This window comes from Lagenorhynchus albirostris, chromosome 7 (genome assembly GCF_949774975.1).
Source record: "Lagenorhynchus albirostris chromosome 7, mLagAlb1.1, whole genome shotgun sequence".
Classification (NCBI taxonomy): Eukaryota; Metazoa; Chordata; class Mammalia; order Artiodactyla; family Delphinidae; genus Lagenorhynchus; species Lagenorhynchus albirostris.
This window is the reverse complement of record NC_083101.1, coordinates 53,846,745-53,859,561: the sequence shown is the minus strand read 5'-3', so window position 1 is coordinate 53,859,561 and position 12,817 is coordinate 53,846,745. Positions and strand designations below refer to the sequence as shown.

The 12,817-nt window shown below is 38.7% G+C and overlaps 1 protein-coding gene across 2 annotated transcripts in view; it reads left to right on the top strand.

Annotated features, from left to right (window-relative positions):
- RFX3 (regulatory factor X3) overlaps positions 1–12,408 on the top strand; it is a 289,095-nt gene extending 276,687 nt beyond the window's left edge. For both annotated transcript variants that reach the window (XM_060153464.1, XM_060153465.1), the window contains exons 16-17: positions 7,644–7,686; positions 11,651–12,408. In XM_060153464.1, the coding sequence (XP_060009447.1) occupies positions 7,644–7,686; positions 11,651–11,889 (282 nt within the window). In that variant the 3' untranslated portion in view covers positions 11,890–12,408. The remainder of the gene's footprint in view (positions 1–7,643; positions 7,687–11,650) is intronic.
- Positions 12,409–12,817: the final 409 nt, after the last annotated feature.

Genomic DNA, 12,817 nt, shown 5'->3' with positions numbered 1-12,817 from the left:
TCCGTAAGTATATAAATGTCTGAAGTTATGTGTATTAGTCAAGAGGGACTATATTTGATTGCCTTCTACTCTGAATTAGATTTTTTAATATTGATTTTACACTGACAATCCAAGTAATACTGTGTTGAATTAGACCATCATTTCTTGACAATACAAACATAAGCTTAGAAGTTGAAATTAATAAAACAGATAACATAAAGGCATGTGAAGTCTTTAATAATACTATATTACAAGGAGAAAATAGCCTGTAGACTGTTTTTGAATGGTGAGTCAAATGATTCATGGAATTACAAAGCATCCACCCACATTATTTGGGATGTAGCCAAAGTGGTAATCAGAGGCAAACTAATTCAATGCTTTATAAAACACCGCCAACATAATAGAATGGGGAAAGGAGTCAATTAGAAAAGAAAATGGCAACATTAGGGAGGAAGCATAAACATAATTGGGTCTAACTAGACATAGCTAGACTTGGATAAAATCTTATCAGTAGGATTGATTGAAAGGTCTTATACGTACTTATGAAGCGGGAAGAAAGTATTATATATAAAATTATATATATATATGTAAAATTTATGCAAGTTAAAAGGTAAATGTCCCAAAGAGACATCTAATGTCGGCTAATCCCCCGCTAGCACCTTGGCATCTGGCTGCAGCATCTATACAGCATGGATCCTCATGGAACCATGGAGTAGTGTTAACACAAGAGGGCTTTTCCAAGGTTGTTGGAGCTGCTTGTTGTGCAGTTTGGTGGCACAGGTTGCTCTCATGAAACTGTCCAAAGGACCAGTATGTATGTAACTGGTCCTTAGTGTGTAACTTTATCATCAGAGTTTCTCCTTAGGCCTCCGTTTGGATGTGGAGCTTAGGGCTGTTCTGGCCCCGCTACTCAGTAGCTTTTGATTCCCTCAGTTTTGACTTCCACTTCTTTGTCAGGAATGACTTCCTTATGTGTCATCACTAACAACTTTCAGCTCTGTGATCTTGGTAAACTTCTTGGATGTATGTGTGCTTCCAATAAGTCTAAACCTTGAAATGCATGCTATGAAAAACTTTCAGAGATAGGAAGTTTTATACATAAAATTCAAAGTCTGTAAATGAAAATAAAGAACAAATGCCCTTAGTGAGAAATATATTATAAAAAATGAATTTGTGCCTATATACAATACCATCCCACCTCACCCCTAATGAAGAGCACAAAACAGACAAAATTGAGGGGAAAATTACTGTGTTACAAGCGACTTAATCTGGAGGATGTATTTCCTCCAATAGTAGAAAAAAATTTACTGTCAAATGATTTTATTCAGGCAAATATGACAGTTTTTTTTGAGGTAGCTTAGATGTGTGTAGTAGGAGGTATAATGACCCCCAAAGGTGTCTACATCCTAACCCTGGGAACATGTGGATATGTTAGTTTACAGATGGACTTAAGGTTACTAATTAATTGACCTTAAAATAAGGAGATTAACCTTGATTATCTGGATTGGCCCACTGTGATCACAAGGGTCTTTAAAAGTGGAAGAGAGAAGCAGAAGAGTCAGTGTCAGAGTGATGTAGTGGAAGAAAGACTTGACCGGACATTGCTGGCTCTGAAGATAGACGGGGGTCACACCCAGGACTGTGGGCAGCCTCTAAAAGCTGGAAAAGGAAAAAAGAAATTCTCCCTAAAAATTTTCAGAGAGGAATGCAACCCCGCCAACACCTTAATTTTAGCTCAGCGAGACCCATTTTGGAATTCTGACTTCCAGAATTAAAAAATAGTAAGTTTGTATTATTTATAGCCACCACATTTGTGGTAATTTGTTTCAGCAGCAATAGGAAACTATTACAGTATAAAAGCTAAATTGCTCTGAATGAAGTCAGTTATTACTTGTGGATTATGAACTCTTCCTCCAGTATATTATTTTTTTCTTACTTCCTCCCCTCCTCTACATACATCTCACTGACATGTCTCCATGGATGACTCCACCCCAAAAACCATCCTCATCTAGAACTATTCCTTATTTGCTTTTACCAATGGAGAACTTATGCTATTGGACTATCTCTTCACATCTTCATCCAAATTGGAAAAAAAACTCCCCACTAGGGAGGCTTGCCCCATCTAAATCACTAATACATGTAATCTTTTTCCCAGTCTCTTTTCCATGCAATCTTTCCTCGTATCCTAGACTTCATCCCTCTTCACCCACTAATCGACACAAACACCAACCTTTATCTGTCTCTGTCTGTACATACAAGCCTCCATAGAAAAGAGAGGAAGATTAGTCTTCCAACTGATTTCCATCTTTAAAACTTGACCCATGTTTCTTTCCTTGTGACCATTTTTTGATGAAGCTAGTTCTTAAAGCCTCTGGTTCTATATCCTCCCTGTGGCCAAAGTCTTCACACCTTCCTTAAAGACAAAATCTTCCATTCCCTTCACTGTCTGTGAACTGGACCAAATCTTCTAGGGTTTACAAGTTCTTTTAGCCAAAGGCCAGCTCATCATCCATTTTTTATAAAGTTTTATTAGAACACATTCATGCCCACTCATATAACTATCATCTATGGCTATTTTTGCACTGTAGTAGCCGAGCTGAGTAATTGCAACAGGACCGTAACGCCTAAAATATTTACTATCTGACCCCTTACTAACCCCTGTTCTAGACCATACACTTTCATATTTTGGTGCCAGCATGTAAATCAGTTATACATTGTGTGTGTCTGTGTGTGTGTGTGTGTGTGTGAGGGGGGGGAGAGATTGTATCTGTCTGCCTGTAAATCTATAAATCTGGGCATACCAGCAGAGAGATTTTGTGGTAAGATGTGGTTTCTGTGGAGGATGTTTACCTGGCTGCCCAGATGGTGTGGTTATGATTACTCACTAACCTTCCTCCCCAGGATGGGGTAAACTCTTCCAGCAGGGAAAGCATCCCCACGGGTGAGGTCTTCATCCCAGTCCTTGAACTCCTTCCTTCTATCCCCAGTCTCTGTTTTGTGGGCCCCCGTGGATCCTCACCAGTTTGCTGTCTGAGCCCCCTGGCTTCCTCTGCATTGTTTCACTTTCCAGCTATTACAATACAAGTCTTGCCTCCCTTATTGTGGAAGGTTCACTGCTGCTGTATCTAACCTGCAATGGTCTCTGCAGTATACCTGTGGGCTGCATCCTCCCATGCTGAGCCTGATTTCTCTCATGGTGCCTGTGCTTAGGCCTCACAGTCCTATGATGAACTGCTTCTCAGCTGCTTGGCCACAAGTCAGGGTCATACTCAGGGTTGCTCTCAAGGATGCTGCCAGTAGTCACATAGGCTGTGCTGACCAGTCTCCCATTTATACTTCCTGGCCATTACTACTCGTCATGAATTTATGGTCTAACAGACTCCCACTGCCTGCCTTGACCACACATTTTTTAGTCTGCTGCTGTCCAGGAGCATGCTCATTATTATGACCGGTTGTCAGGGCCTGGAGGAATGGTTTCTAGGCAAGGAGGTCTTTCTTCCTAAAAACAACAGCTATGCTTTCTCTATGTTCCATTCTGTTTCTACTTCAGAACGTTCCCTATTTATCTATCTGGCTGACAGAACTTTAACTCCTATGTACATCAAAGGCCATATGCTTTCTACCCCAGAGCACACTTTAAATCCCTTAATTTATATTCTTTCTTCCATGTAGGAAACATACATACTTTCTCTCTCTCTCTCTCCCTCTCCCTCCCACTCCCTTACTCCCTCCCTTCCTAAACTGATGGTCAGAATATCTGGTCTCAAATCTAACACCACCATATTTCCTTACAATGTTAGACAAATTAACATGTTTTCAATAGCTGCAAGATTAAATCTAAGCTCCTTACCTAGCCAGATTCATAAGTTTTTTGTGAGGTGCTGATGAACAGTGACAGGGAAGGAGATGCTTAAGTAGGGCTGTGAGGAAAAGCCTCTCTGAAGAAGTGATATTGAGAAAGTGATACTTGAGGTCATCATATTTGAGAGGAAGTCAACTATATGCTGAACCATGAAAGTACTTTATAAGCTGTAAGACGTCACCTCAGTGAATAGTAGTCCCCTCCAGTCCCCTGTGCAGCAGGGGAAATTAGAAAGCAGTAAGTTTTTTTCAGTTTCTGAAGCTATAACTTTTCAGTAATCTCTGGACTTCCTTGCCAACCTCTATTTTTTTTATTTATTGATTTTTTTTTTTTTTTTTGCGCTACGCGGTCCTCTCACTGCTGTGGCCTTTCCTGTTACGGAGCACAGGCTCCGGACGCGCAGGCTCAGCGGCCATGGCTCACAGGCCCAGCCGCTCCGCGGCATGTGGGATCTTCCCGGACCAGGGCACGAACCCTCGTCCCCTGCAACGGCAGGCGGACCCTCAACCATTGAGCCACCAGGGAAGCCCCAACCTCCATTTTTTTTAATCCAAATCATGTCTCTCCTTCTCCTCTTCTGTTGCTAGTGTGTGCTGGCCTCATTTACGTCCCTGTCGTCTCTCTCCTGTCTGTGATGCCGCCGTCCTTATGCCCGCTCTCAGTCTTCCCTGCCTCCCTTCCCTTCCTTCCTCCCTTCCTGCTACTTTGACTTGCTGCTCCCTCCAAACTCCCTTTCTAATAACCCTGTGGTTTTAAAACCTTCCTGAAGGTTTCCTAGGCTGCCTTGGTTTTTGGCTAAACTACCTGTCCTTTTTAATATAAACAACTTCTGATACTCACCTTCAGAAAGAGGGAATATTTCCAAATTAATCTGACTGGAACTTGGCTGGCAGAGTGCCTAGCACATAATAAGCTCTCAATAAATATTTTTTGAATACTGAATGAACGAACTGATTGTCCTGATCTTACCTACTCTATCTGTAGGATTAGGGTGTTTTTTTTCCTTAATCACATGTATATTCTTTTTTTTTTTCTTGGCTGCGTTGGGTCTTCGTTGCTGCGCGCGGGCTTTCTCTAGTTGCGGCGAGCGGGGGCTACTCTTTGTTGCGGTACGAGGGCTTCTCATTGCGGTGGCTTCTCTTGTTACGGAGCACGGGCTCCAGGTGCGTGGGCTTCAGGAGTTGTGGCTCACGGACTTCAGAGTGCAGGCTCAGTAGTTGTGGCTCACGGGCTTAGTTGCTCCGCGACATGTGGGATCTTCCCGGACCAGGGCTTGAACCCATGTCCCCTGTATTGGCAGGTGGGTTCTTAACCACTGCGCCACCAGGGAAGTCCTCAAATGTATATTCTTTCCTCACACATAAAATGCATATTAAAACCTTCACCTTCCACTATACAGGTATATCAAAACCTCTTATTCACAATATTTTTATTTTAAATCTACTGTATGTTGTACATATGGAACTTTGTCATTAATCCCAGAGACAACTACAGGCATTGGCAGTATCTTGAGGATTTTTTTTTTCTTTTTTTCCACAGTGTCCCTCACAGTGCATGGTCACAAGCCCTCAGCATTGAGTATGCAAATGTTTACTTACTAATGCTAATAATGATTACAGAGATTTCGATTGTTTTTGGTTTTTATTTTCACCATCCTGAGTAATCAGATGTATTCATTCAGATTAAGCAGAAATTTTCAAAGGAAAATCTTTCTATTACGTTGTCATATTTTCAGTTAAGTAGCAACTAAAAGCAGTGTTTCTTTCGAAGAAAAATTTCCATATGTGTTCAAAGTTTGGTTTTAGCCCCTTTGCATGATATTATTGATCACTGATGGCAGTAATAATTTAGTCTCAAACAACTTTTCAAGATTTATCAAAAACAAATGGTGTATTCACTTTTTATAGATATGGAAGGTATGTTTAGACTCATCACTGCCAACTCATTTCCAGTATTGGGTCTTAAGTGTTGTTAAGTACTCATTTAAAAGAAATAAAAATCTTACTCTATGTGTCAACTAGAAATAACATATAAATGACCCTTCAGCTTTGGGCATTCTCTGTTTATAGTTCTAAAAATTTAAATAATACCAAAAATAGGTAAAGAATCCTGTTGTGTTTTTTGGTGTTTTTATTATATTCTTTAATTCAAGAAATCCTGTACAATTTAAACTGTGGTTTTTATTTAGACTAACATAAGGTTCTGAGCCATGTGAACAGGAACAACTTCAAAACAACAGTTCAGTATTTATGATTTTATGTTTGCTGCCCATGGGACGTAACTATAACGCAATGGGGCAGTCCTTCAAACAAATATACTAAGAGTTGTGCAACCAGGAGGCCCTTGTCCCCTTCAAGGCAGTCACCTCGGGAGGCTACACATTGGTTCAGTAATACTGCCATGGCTTAAAGTGATGTGGAATGCCTCTTTTTAAACTGCCTCTGAACTGCTAAGAAATAATAAAGAATAAAATGACACATTATTTTAAATATCCTGAATTGTGGCAGAGATGCATTTAAATTTGGTAAGTAATCAGAAATCATCTCAGGACCAAGTACAATGAATAAAATGTGGAGTGTTTGGAGTCACAGTTTGATGTAAAACAACAAGATGGGCTTTCTTGAATGATACATAAACTAACTCTTGAAATTGGTTGTCAAAGAGGAATTCCAGAATCTTGAACCTTGGAATAAATGTATAAGCTCCCAAGGTAGCTACTATGAAGAACAACTCATGTTTAGATAAAAAAAGAAATTATGTGTGTGTATGTTTGCAAAATAAGATCAGTTTTATTACTTTATAGACATATGTTGTAGATGAAAAAAATACTCCTATCATGGAACTCTTTATAAGCAAACTTCCGAATGTAAGTAGAATTTCTCTCTCACCCTTTCTAAGCTTTTTGAGAAACCCGAATTTCTAATAATGACTTATTCCGAATCTTCAGCTTTAAAAAAAAAGTAATGTTTACCATTTAAAAAGCAGGTGCTATGAGGTTTCACTTCACCTTTTTCCAATTAGCTTCGTTACCTCTGCTCTTCAATTTTTTATTTATGTTCACCCTGAGACTCTTAAAATATATTTTTTCACTGTAAAAATATCAAGCTTTTGAACTAAGGTAGCAAGTAAAGTCTAAGCTGAAGGTTATTAATTGTTCCATATTGTTTTAATACCTTTTTTGTTGCACTAATAACAATCAGATGCATTTCTTTTTTAATTTGGGACCCTGTTATCTTAGTAAATAAGAAGATCAATTACAAGAAGAGAAGTCTCAAAGATTTTGTAAACATAAATACTCTCAGTGTTGGGGCTCCTATTATGTTTTTCATTTCTACAAATAAAAACTCAAAAAAACAGAGTTCAACCAAGTGGCTGGACCATGTTTCTATAGTGTAGACTCCGGGTGGACTCACGGACAGTTAATGGGGGTGGAGCTGATGCATCCTGCTTCGTCAGAGCTTTTCCAAATTTATTCTACCACATCCATCTTCATCCAGGTCAGCCAGGCCCCTATTGCTTCACTGCTGAGTTCAAATAATAAAAAGTAAAATGGAGCATGGAAGACAGAAAATTGTTATCCTTTTGCAAAAAGGCTAAGACAGCTAAATTGTGACACAGTTTAAACTGTTCAATTTTGACAGGTTTGATTGGAAAATTAGGTGACCTGTGTAGTTAGAGATCAAAATGGTCGCTAGTTTACAGTTTTAAAAAGTCGTAGTGTGGTATTTTTACTGCAGTCTCTGAGAATATTATTTTATTCTGCTTGGTAGTAACTGTTGCACAAATGACTATTGTTTTGCAGTTTGGTGATTTAAATGCTGTGTCTCCTGGAAATCTGGATAAAGGTAAGAATTGAAAATAATGTACATTTTTAAGGACTTTTTTTGAGTAAGAAATTCTCATAGAGGAAAATGTATATGTGTATAGCACTTTTATTTTGTGGAAATGGCATACAATCCTTGATGAATATGATAGTTAAGTCTTTTGGAATCTTTTTTATTTCTCCATTTCTATGCTTTCTTTATGTTACATATATTAAGTGCAAGAATTGAATTTAAATACAGTTTAAACTCTTCTTGATTTTTTTTGCCTGCAATTAAGTACAAGTAACCAGAAATTATTTCTGGCTTTCGCCAGAGTTCTGAAAAAAGTGATAAAATTGGGTCAAATATTTTTATTTAAGGCCCACCCGGCAAGAAAAAGATTCCTCAGCGTACTCAAGTCACCAATTCACACTTTTCAGTGGAAAAAGAACTCAGAGATAACAATGAAGTTTACTATAAAAGCAAGATCAGTATTGGGATAGATGAAAAGGATAACATGTATACTTTTAAATTTTCATATCAGCATTGCCACTCTAATGTGACAACACAATATATAATTCTGAAGAAACTCACGACCTATAAAACCACAGAGTAAAAGGTACAGGGCTTGAAGGAAAATGAGGTTGGAATAGAGTGCACACAAAGAGAAACAATTCTGAAAAAAATACCAGCTCAGTTGTTGTTTTTCTTTTTTTAATGTAAAATTTCTAATAAATAAGCACTGCAGAAAATATATACCTTTCTTCAAAAAACAAAAACAAAAAAAGTGAAGATTTCTTGAGGTTTTAAGGAATTGAGTTTTGGAGTCAGGGAGAAAGTGTCCATAGACTGGGGAGAACTACACCATTATCCCTTCCAGGACAGAGCCAGAGCCAGTGGGGAAACTGAGGCATGAGGAAGCACGTGGGGAATCCACACACGAGGTGCCACACTGTTCTCTGCAGCGTCCTGTACTAGGGTCCTCTGTGTTCAGCTTCTGTGCCTCCTTGGTGATGGAAGACATTCACATGCCGGGGAAAGTCCTGTGTGAATCAACATCACTCCCACTTTAAACTCCTATCACTATTTATCAACTGTGTATGCGTTAATTCCTGTTTTAGCAACATGCATAATAGCAAAACAGGAAAAGTAGAGAATGATAGCCCCAAAACATCATTGTTGCAAATATATACTCTATAGGATTAACCAAAGAAACATCAGAGAGGCAAATCAATGATGAGGCCAGTTTGTAAATTCAGAGCAGGAAAAGTGGCTGTTGAAATGCAGGCCCAACATATAAGGCAACCCCGATGATACACTGACACCAAAGCCTCATAATTCAAATTTGGGGATTTCATCCCAGGGTGTCCGGAGGTGTAGTAGGAATGTTGCTCCTGGGCCAAACACTGAATGGCAGCCAGTCTTCCTTGTCAAGCGTTGAACCAAAGTCTTTGGTAAACTCCAGCAGCACCTAGTTTTAGTTTTTGTGTACCAAATTCCCATAACTTCAAGTAGGTTCCCAGGAAATGTCTTTTGAGTCTCTATAGGAGCATAAAATGTCTGTGGGAACTAGAGAAAGGGCTTGCTTTTGTGATTGCTTTGTAGCCTATCCAGAGGAACCCTGTCACTCACAAGTGGACCTGAAGCAGCGTGGCCTGGAGCACTGGAGTTTGTTCTGTCCATCTCCCCATTGCCTTTTCCGTCCACAGCAGGGTAGATGAAAGGACATCCCATTCTCTCTCCACTTGCCTGCCTGCTTGAAATGATTTTTTTTTTTCTTTTACTGCTGCCTCTTTTATTACTTTGACACTATTTCTCAGTCACAGAAAAGTTGGTAGAGAGGGAGCCAAGGAGCAGTGTGACTTGCCCTCACCTTCCTCCGGTGGCTCTGCTGGTCCCATTCACCTCTAGACTGGATGCTTCTTGAGAATTAACCAAACTAGCATATTCAGAACCTAAGGTTTGAATGTGAAATCTTTAAGAAATTTTGGGGGGCTTTTTCCACAAAATGAGAGTTTGATTTTTTTCTGGATAATAAAAGTAACATTAGTTATGTATAAAGATTTCAAATAATGCAGAGAATTAGAAATTACAGAAAGTAAAAACTTCATAGTCAAAAGCCAGAGACTACCACCATTAAGAATTTAGTGTGAGGATCCTTCCAGACCTTTTGTTTGTTCATATGAAAACAAATACAAAAAAAAAATGCAAAAGTGTCATACAAGCATATTTTGATTATATCCTCTTAATGAAGCAAATGTCTACCAAACGTAGCCCTTTCCGGCAGCTCGCCAGCCCTTCGAATGTGCTTGTTCGGACAAACTGTAATGCTATCCTCAAGTCCTTTACCAGAGGCGAACGGTAACCGGATAAAGCAGGTGGCCAAAACAGCTTACCTCGTCCCAGAGAACTTCTTCTGTTTATCATTCAGTGCATCACAGACACCATTTCTAGTCAGTGTATCTAATCTCAATCTTTTTAATCACACAACCTTCCCAGAAGACGTTGCTCCCGGCAACTGCACAACTGTACAACCTGCACCTTATATGGAGGCCCTATTATTCCTCACCACTTTTCTCTGGAACCATCTTTGCACCAATTGATAATAAGAGAAGCAACGTCAGGGAGCCCATTTACGCCGAGAACTGTATTAGCAGAACTGCTGCAGGTGTGCCCCAAATGGTAAAACTAGACTCAACACCTCTTAGACAGAGTCCAGCTGACATTGCAGTAACTTGTTACACACTCTTTGCATGTGACATGCCATAGAGTATAATGGAGATCTGATTCTGTTAATACAAAAGTCACCATAATAAGTCAAAAATATAAGAATAAGTATAGATATCTTTTATTTATAGATGAGGTTTTGGTGTAATTATGTGTGGAGGCTTTTTCGGTAAACAATAAAACATGTCGAGGATGAAGTAAAAAGACTTTTTTTTTTTTTGCCTGTGCCACGTGGCTTGTGGGATCTTAGTTCCCTGACCAGGGATCGAAACCAGGCCCAGAAGTGAAAGCACAGAGTCCTAACCACTGGACCACCAGGGAATTCCCAGTGAAAAGATTTTTGAGGCAGAAATATATGCCTAGCTGTTTAAAAATTAGCGCTTATGAAGAGGTATTCTCTCCACTCCTCTGAGGAGAATCTTACACAGTAGTAAAGCTGTGTGAGAGCATTTTCTCTCTATGCTGTGCTTTTGAATTTTAACAGTGCATGCTGGAAAAAATTAAATAGTATTCCATTATAATGATGTTTTAGTTAATATAAAATGTATTAAAATTTGGAAGTAACAGTGACTATTTATACACCTGATTTCCAGAAATGAATACTAGCTGTTAACAGAGAGTATCAGTGTTGCTAGGAATGGAAATTCACTGTGCATTTTTAATCTGATACTACTGCCTCAGTCTTCATTTTGTAATAAAAGTTAAGGGTCTAATTAATATTGTGATCTACAACATTCATGTGCACAGAAGGTCTGTAAGCAGCCCCTGCTTATGCATGCTATAGTTATTTCGTGACTCAACATAGGTCTCACCTACATTAACATCAGCACAGATAAAATTTATATCAGATGTAGATTTTCAGAGGAAAAACAAATTTTTTTCTTTCTTTCTTCCTTTTGTTTTTTTCATAGTTAGCATTTTTCAGCGCAATACATTCCCCAAAGCCAGCGTAGTGTACCCAAGTGACTACTTTATAATGACACAAATTATGCCACTAGTTAATGTAAAAACTTTAGGGAAGTCCAAAGGTCTTCTTAAAAGACCTATTAAAGATATCAATCACAAACCCAAGAATAAATTACCTTTGCTGTGTTTAAAAGAATAGAGCACTGACACAGGTAAAAGCTGTTGAAAGGACAACCCACAAGCTTTGTCCCCCAAGAAGCGCTAAGGAGTTGCTTTCTCAATGTACTATATTAAAGTGTTCCTAAAGCATTTGTTGATTGCTCTTTCCCAGTTTGTCTTCTGGTAATAGTCTTGGTATTATTTGTTTGTGCAGATGAAGGCAGTGAAGTGGAGAGTGAAATGGATGAGGAATTAGATGACTCTTCAGAACCTCAAGCCAAAAGAGAGAAAACCGAGCTGAACCAGGCATTTCCGGTGGGCTGTATGCAGCCTGTCCTCGAGAGTGGCGTGCAGCCAAGCCTCCTGAATCCAATTCACAGCGAGCACATCGTCACGAGTACTCAGACTATCAGACAGTGCAGCGCTACAGGAAATACCTACACTGCAGTCTAAAGAATATTAAAACGTATTTTTCCAGCTAACATTAACCCTGTTGATATTGGGCTTAAGTTGAAATTTTAATAAGCCTGAAGGTCAACGGTTGTCAAATTCTCTGTGCTGAACATTACCTTTTTGGAGTTGTGAAATGGAATGGGTGTATGTATTTTGCCAGGTCTTTTTTTTTTTTTTTAATGTAAACAAATTATTTGCTTCTTAATGATGAGTTTTTTTCCCCTTAGTTTTGGGTGTCAAGAAGGATTTTTACAACACTTAATGTCAATGTTTTTGTTTTCTTATAATTAAAAAATAATTTACATTTTTTGTAGCTTAAAATATTTTATTGTTGATTGTTAGTCTTGGTGTATGATTTCATGTGTAAGTTTTTAATTAGATGCACTTCTGTGAAATATCAAAAGAAATGATTTTCTTTGATTTACACTGGAGGCATGCCCACTGGGCAGCAGATGCATCAAATTTGCTTTTGAAAGGTGCTTTTCATTGGACAGAACCACAAGACACTATTTTCATAACATTTTGGAGTATGGAGAGAGAATACAGAGCATTTTTATTATAGTGCTAGAGGGTTGGGAAGGTCATCTATTTTTCTCTGAAGAAAAGTTGAGCTGTGCATTTATCAGTTCAGAGTAAATGACAGAATTGCAAGAGATTATGCTAATATGTACATAATTTGTGTACATAATTATTAAACCATGTTAATGCAAGCTTCCGTTAAACATTGAATTTTAACTGTTATTTGCATACCAATTCCTCTGTTTAAAGACTACTGATTCTGTATTTGGGACCACTGCACAGATGCATTCTGCTGTTGAGTGGGGCTGTTATAGTTAGATACTGAAGCTGAAAAAAATGACTTGACTTTTTTTTTTTTTAAGTGTACATGCTACTTATGCTGAGCTGGACATACAGGAAACCATTCCAT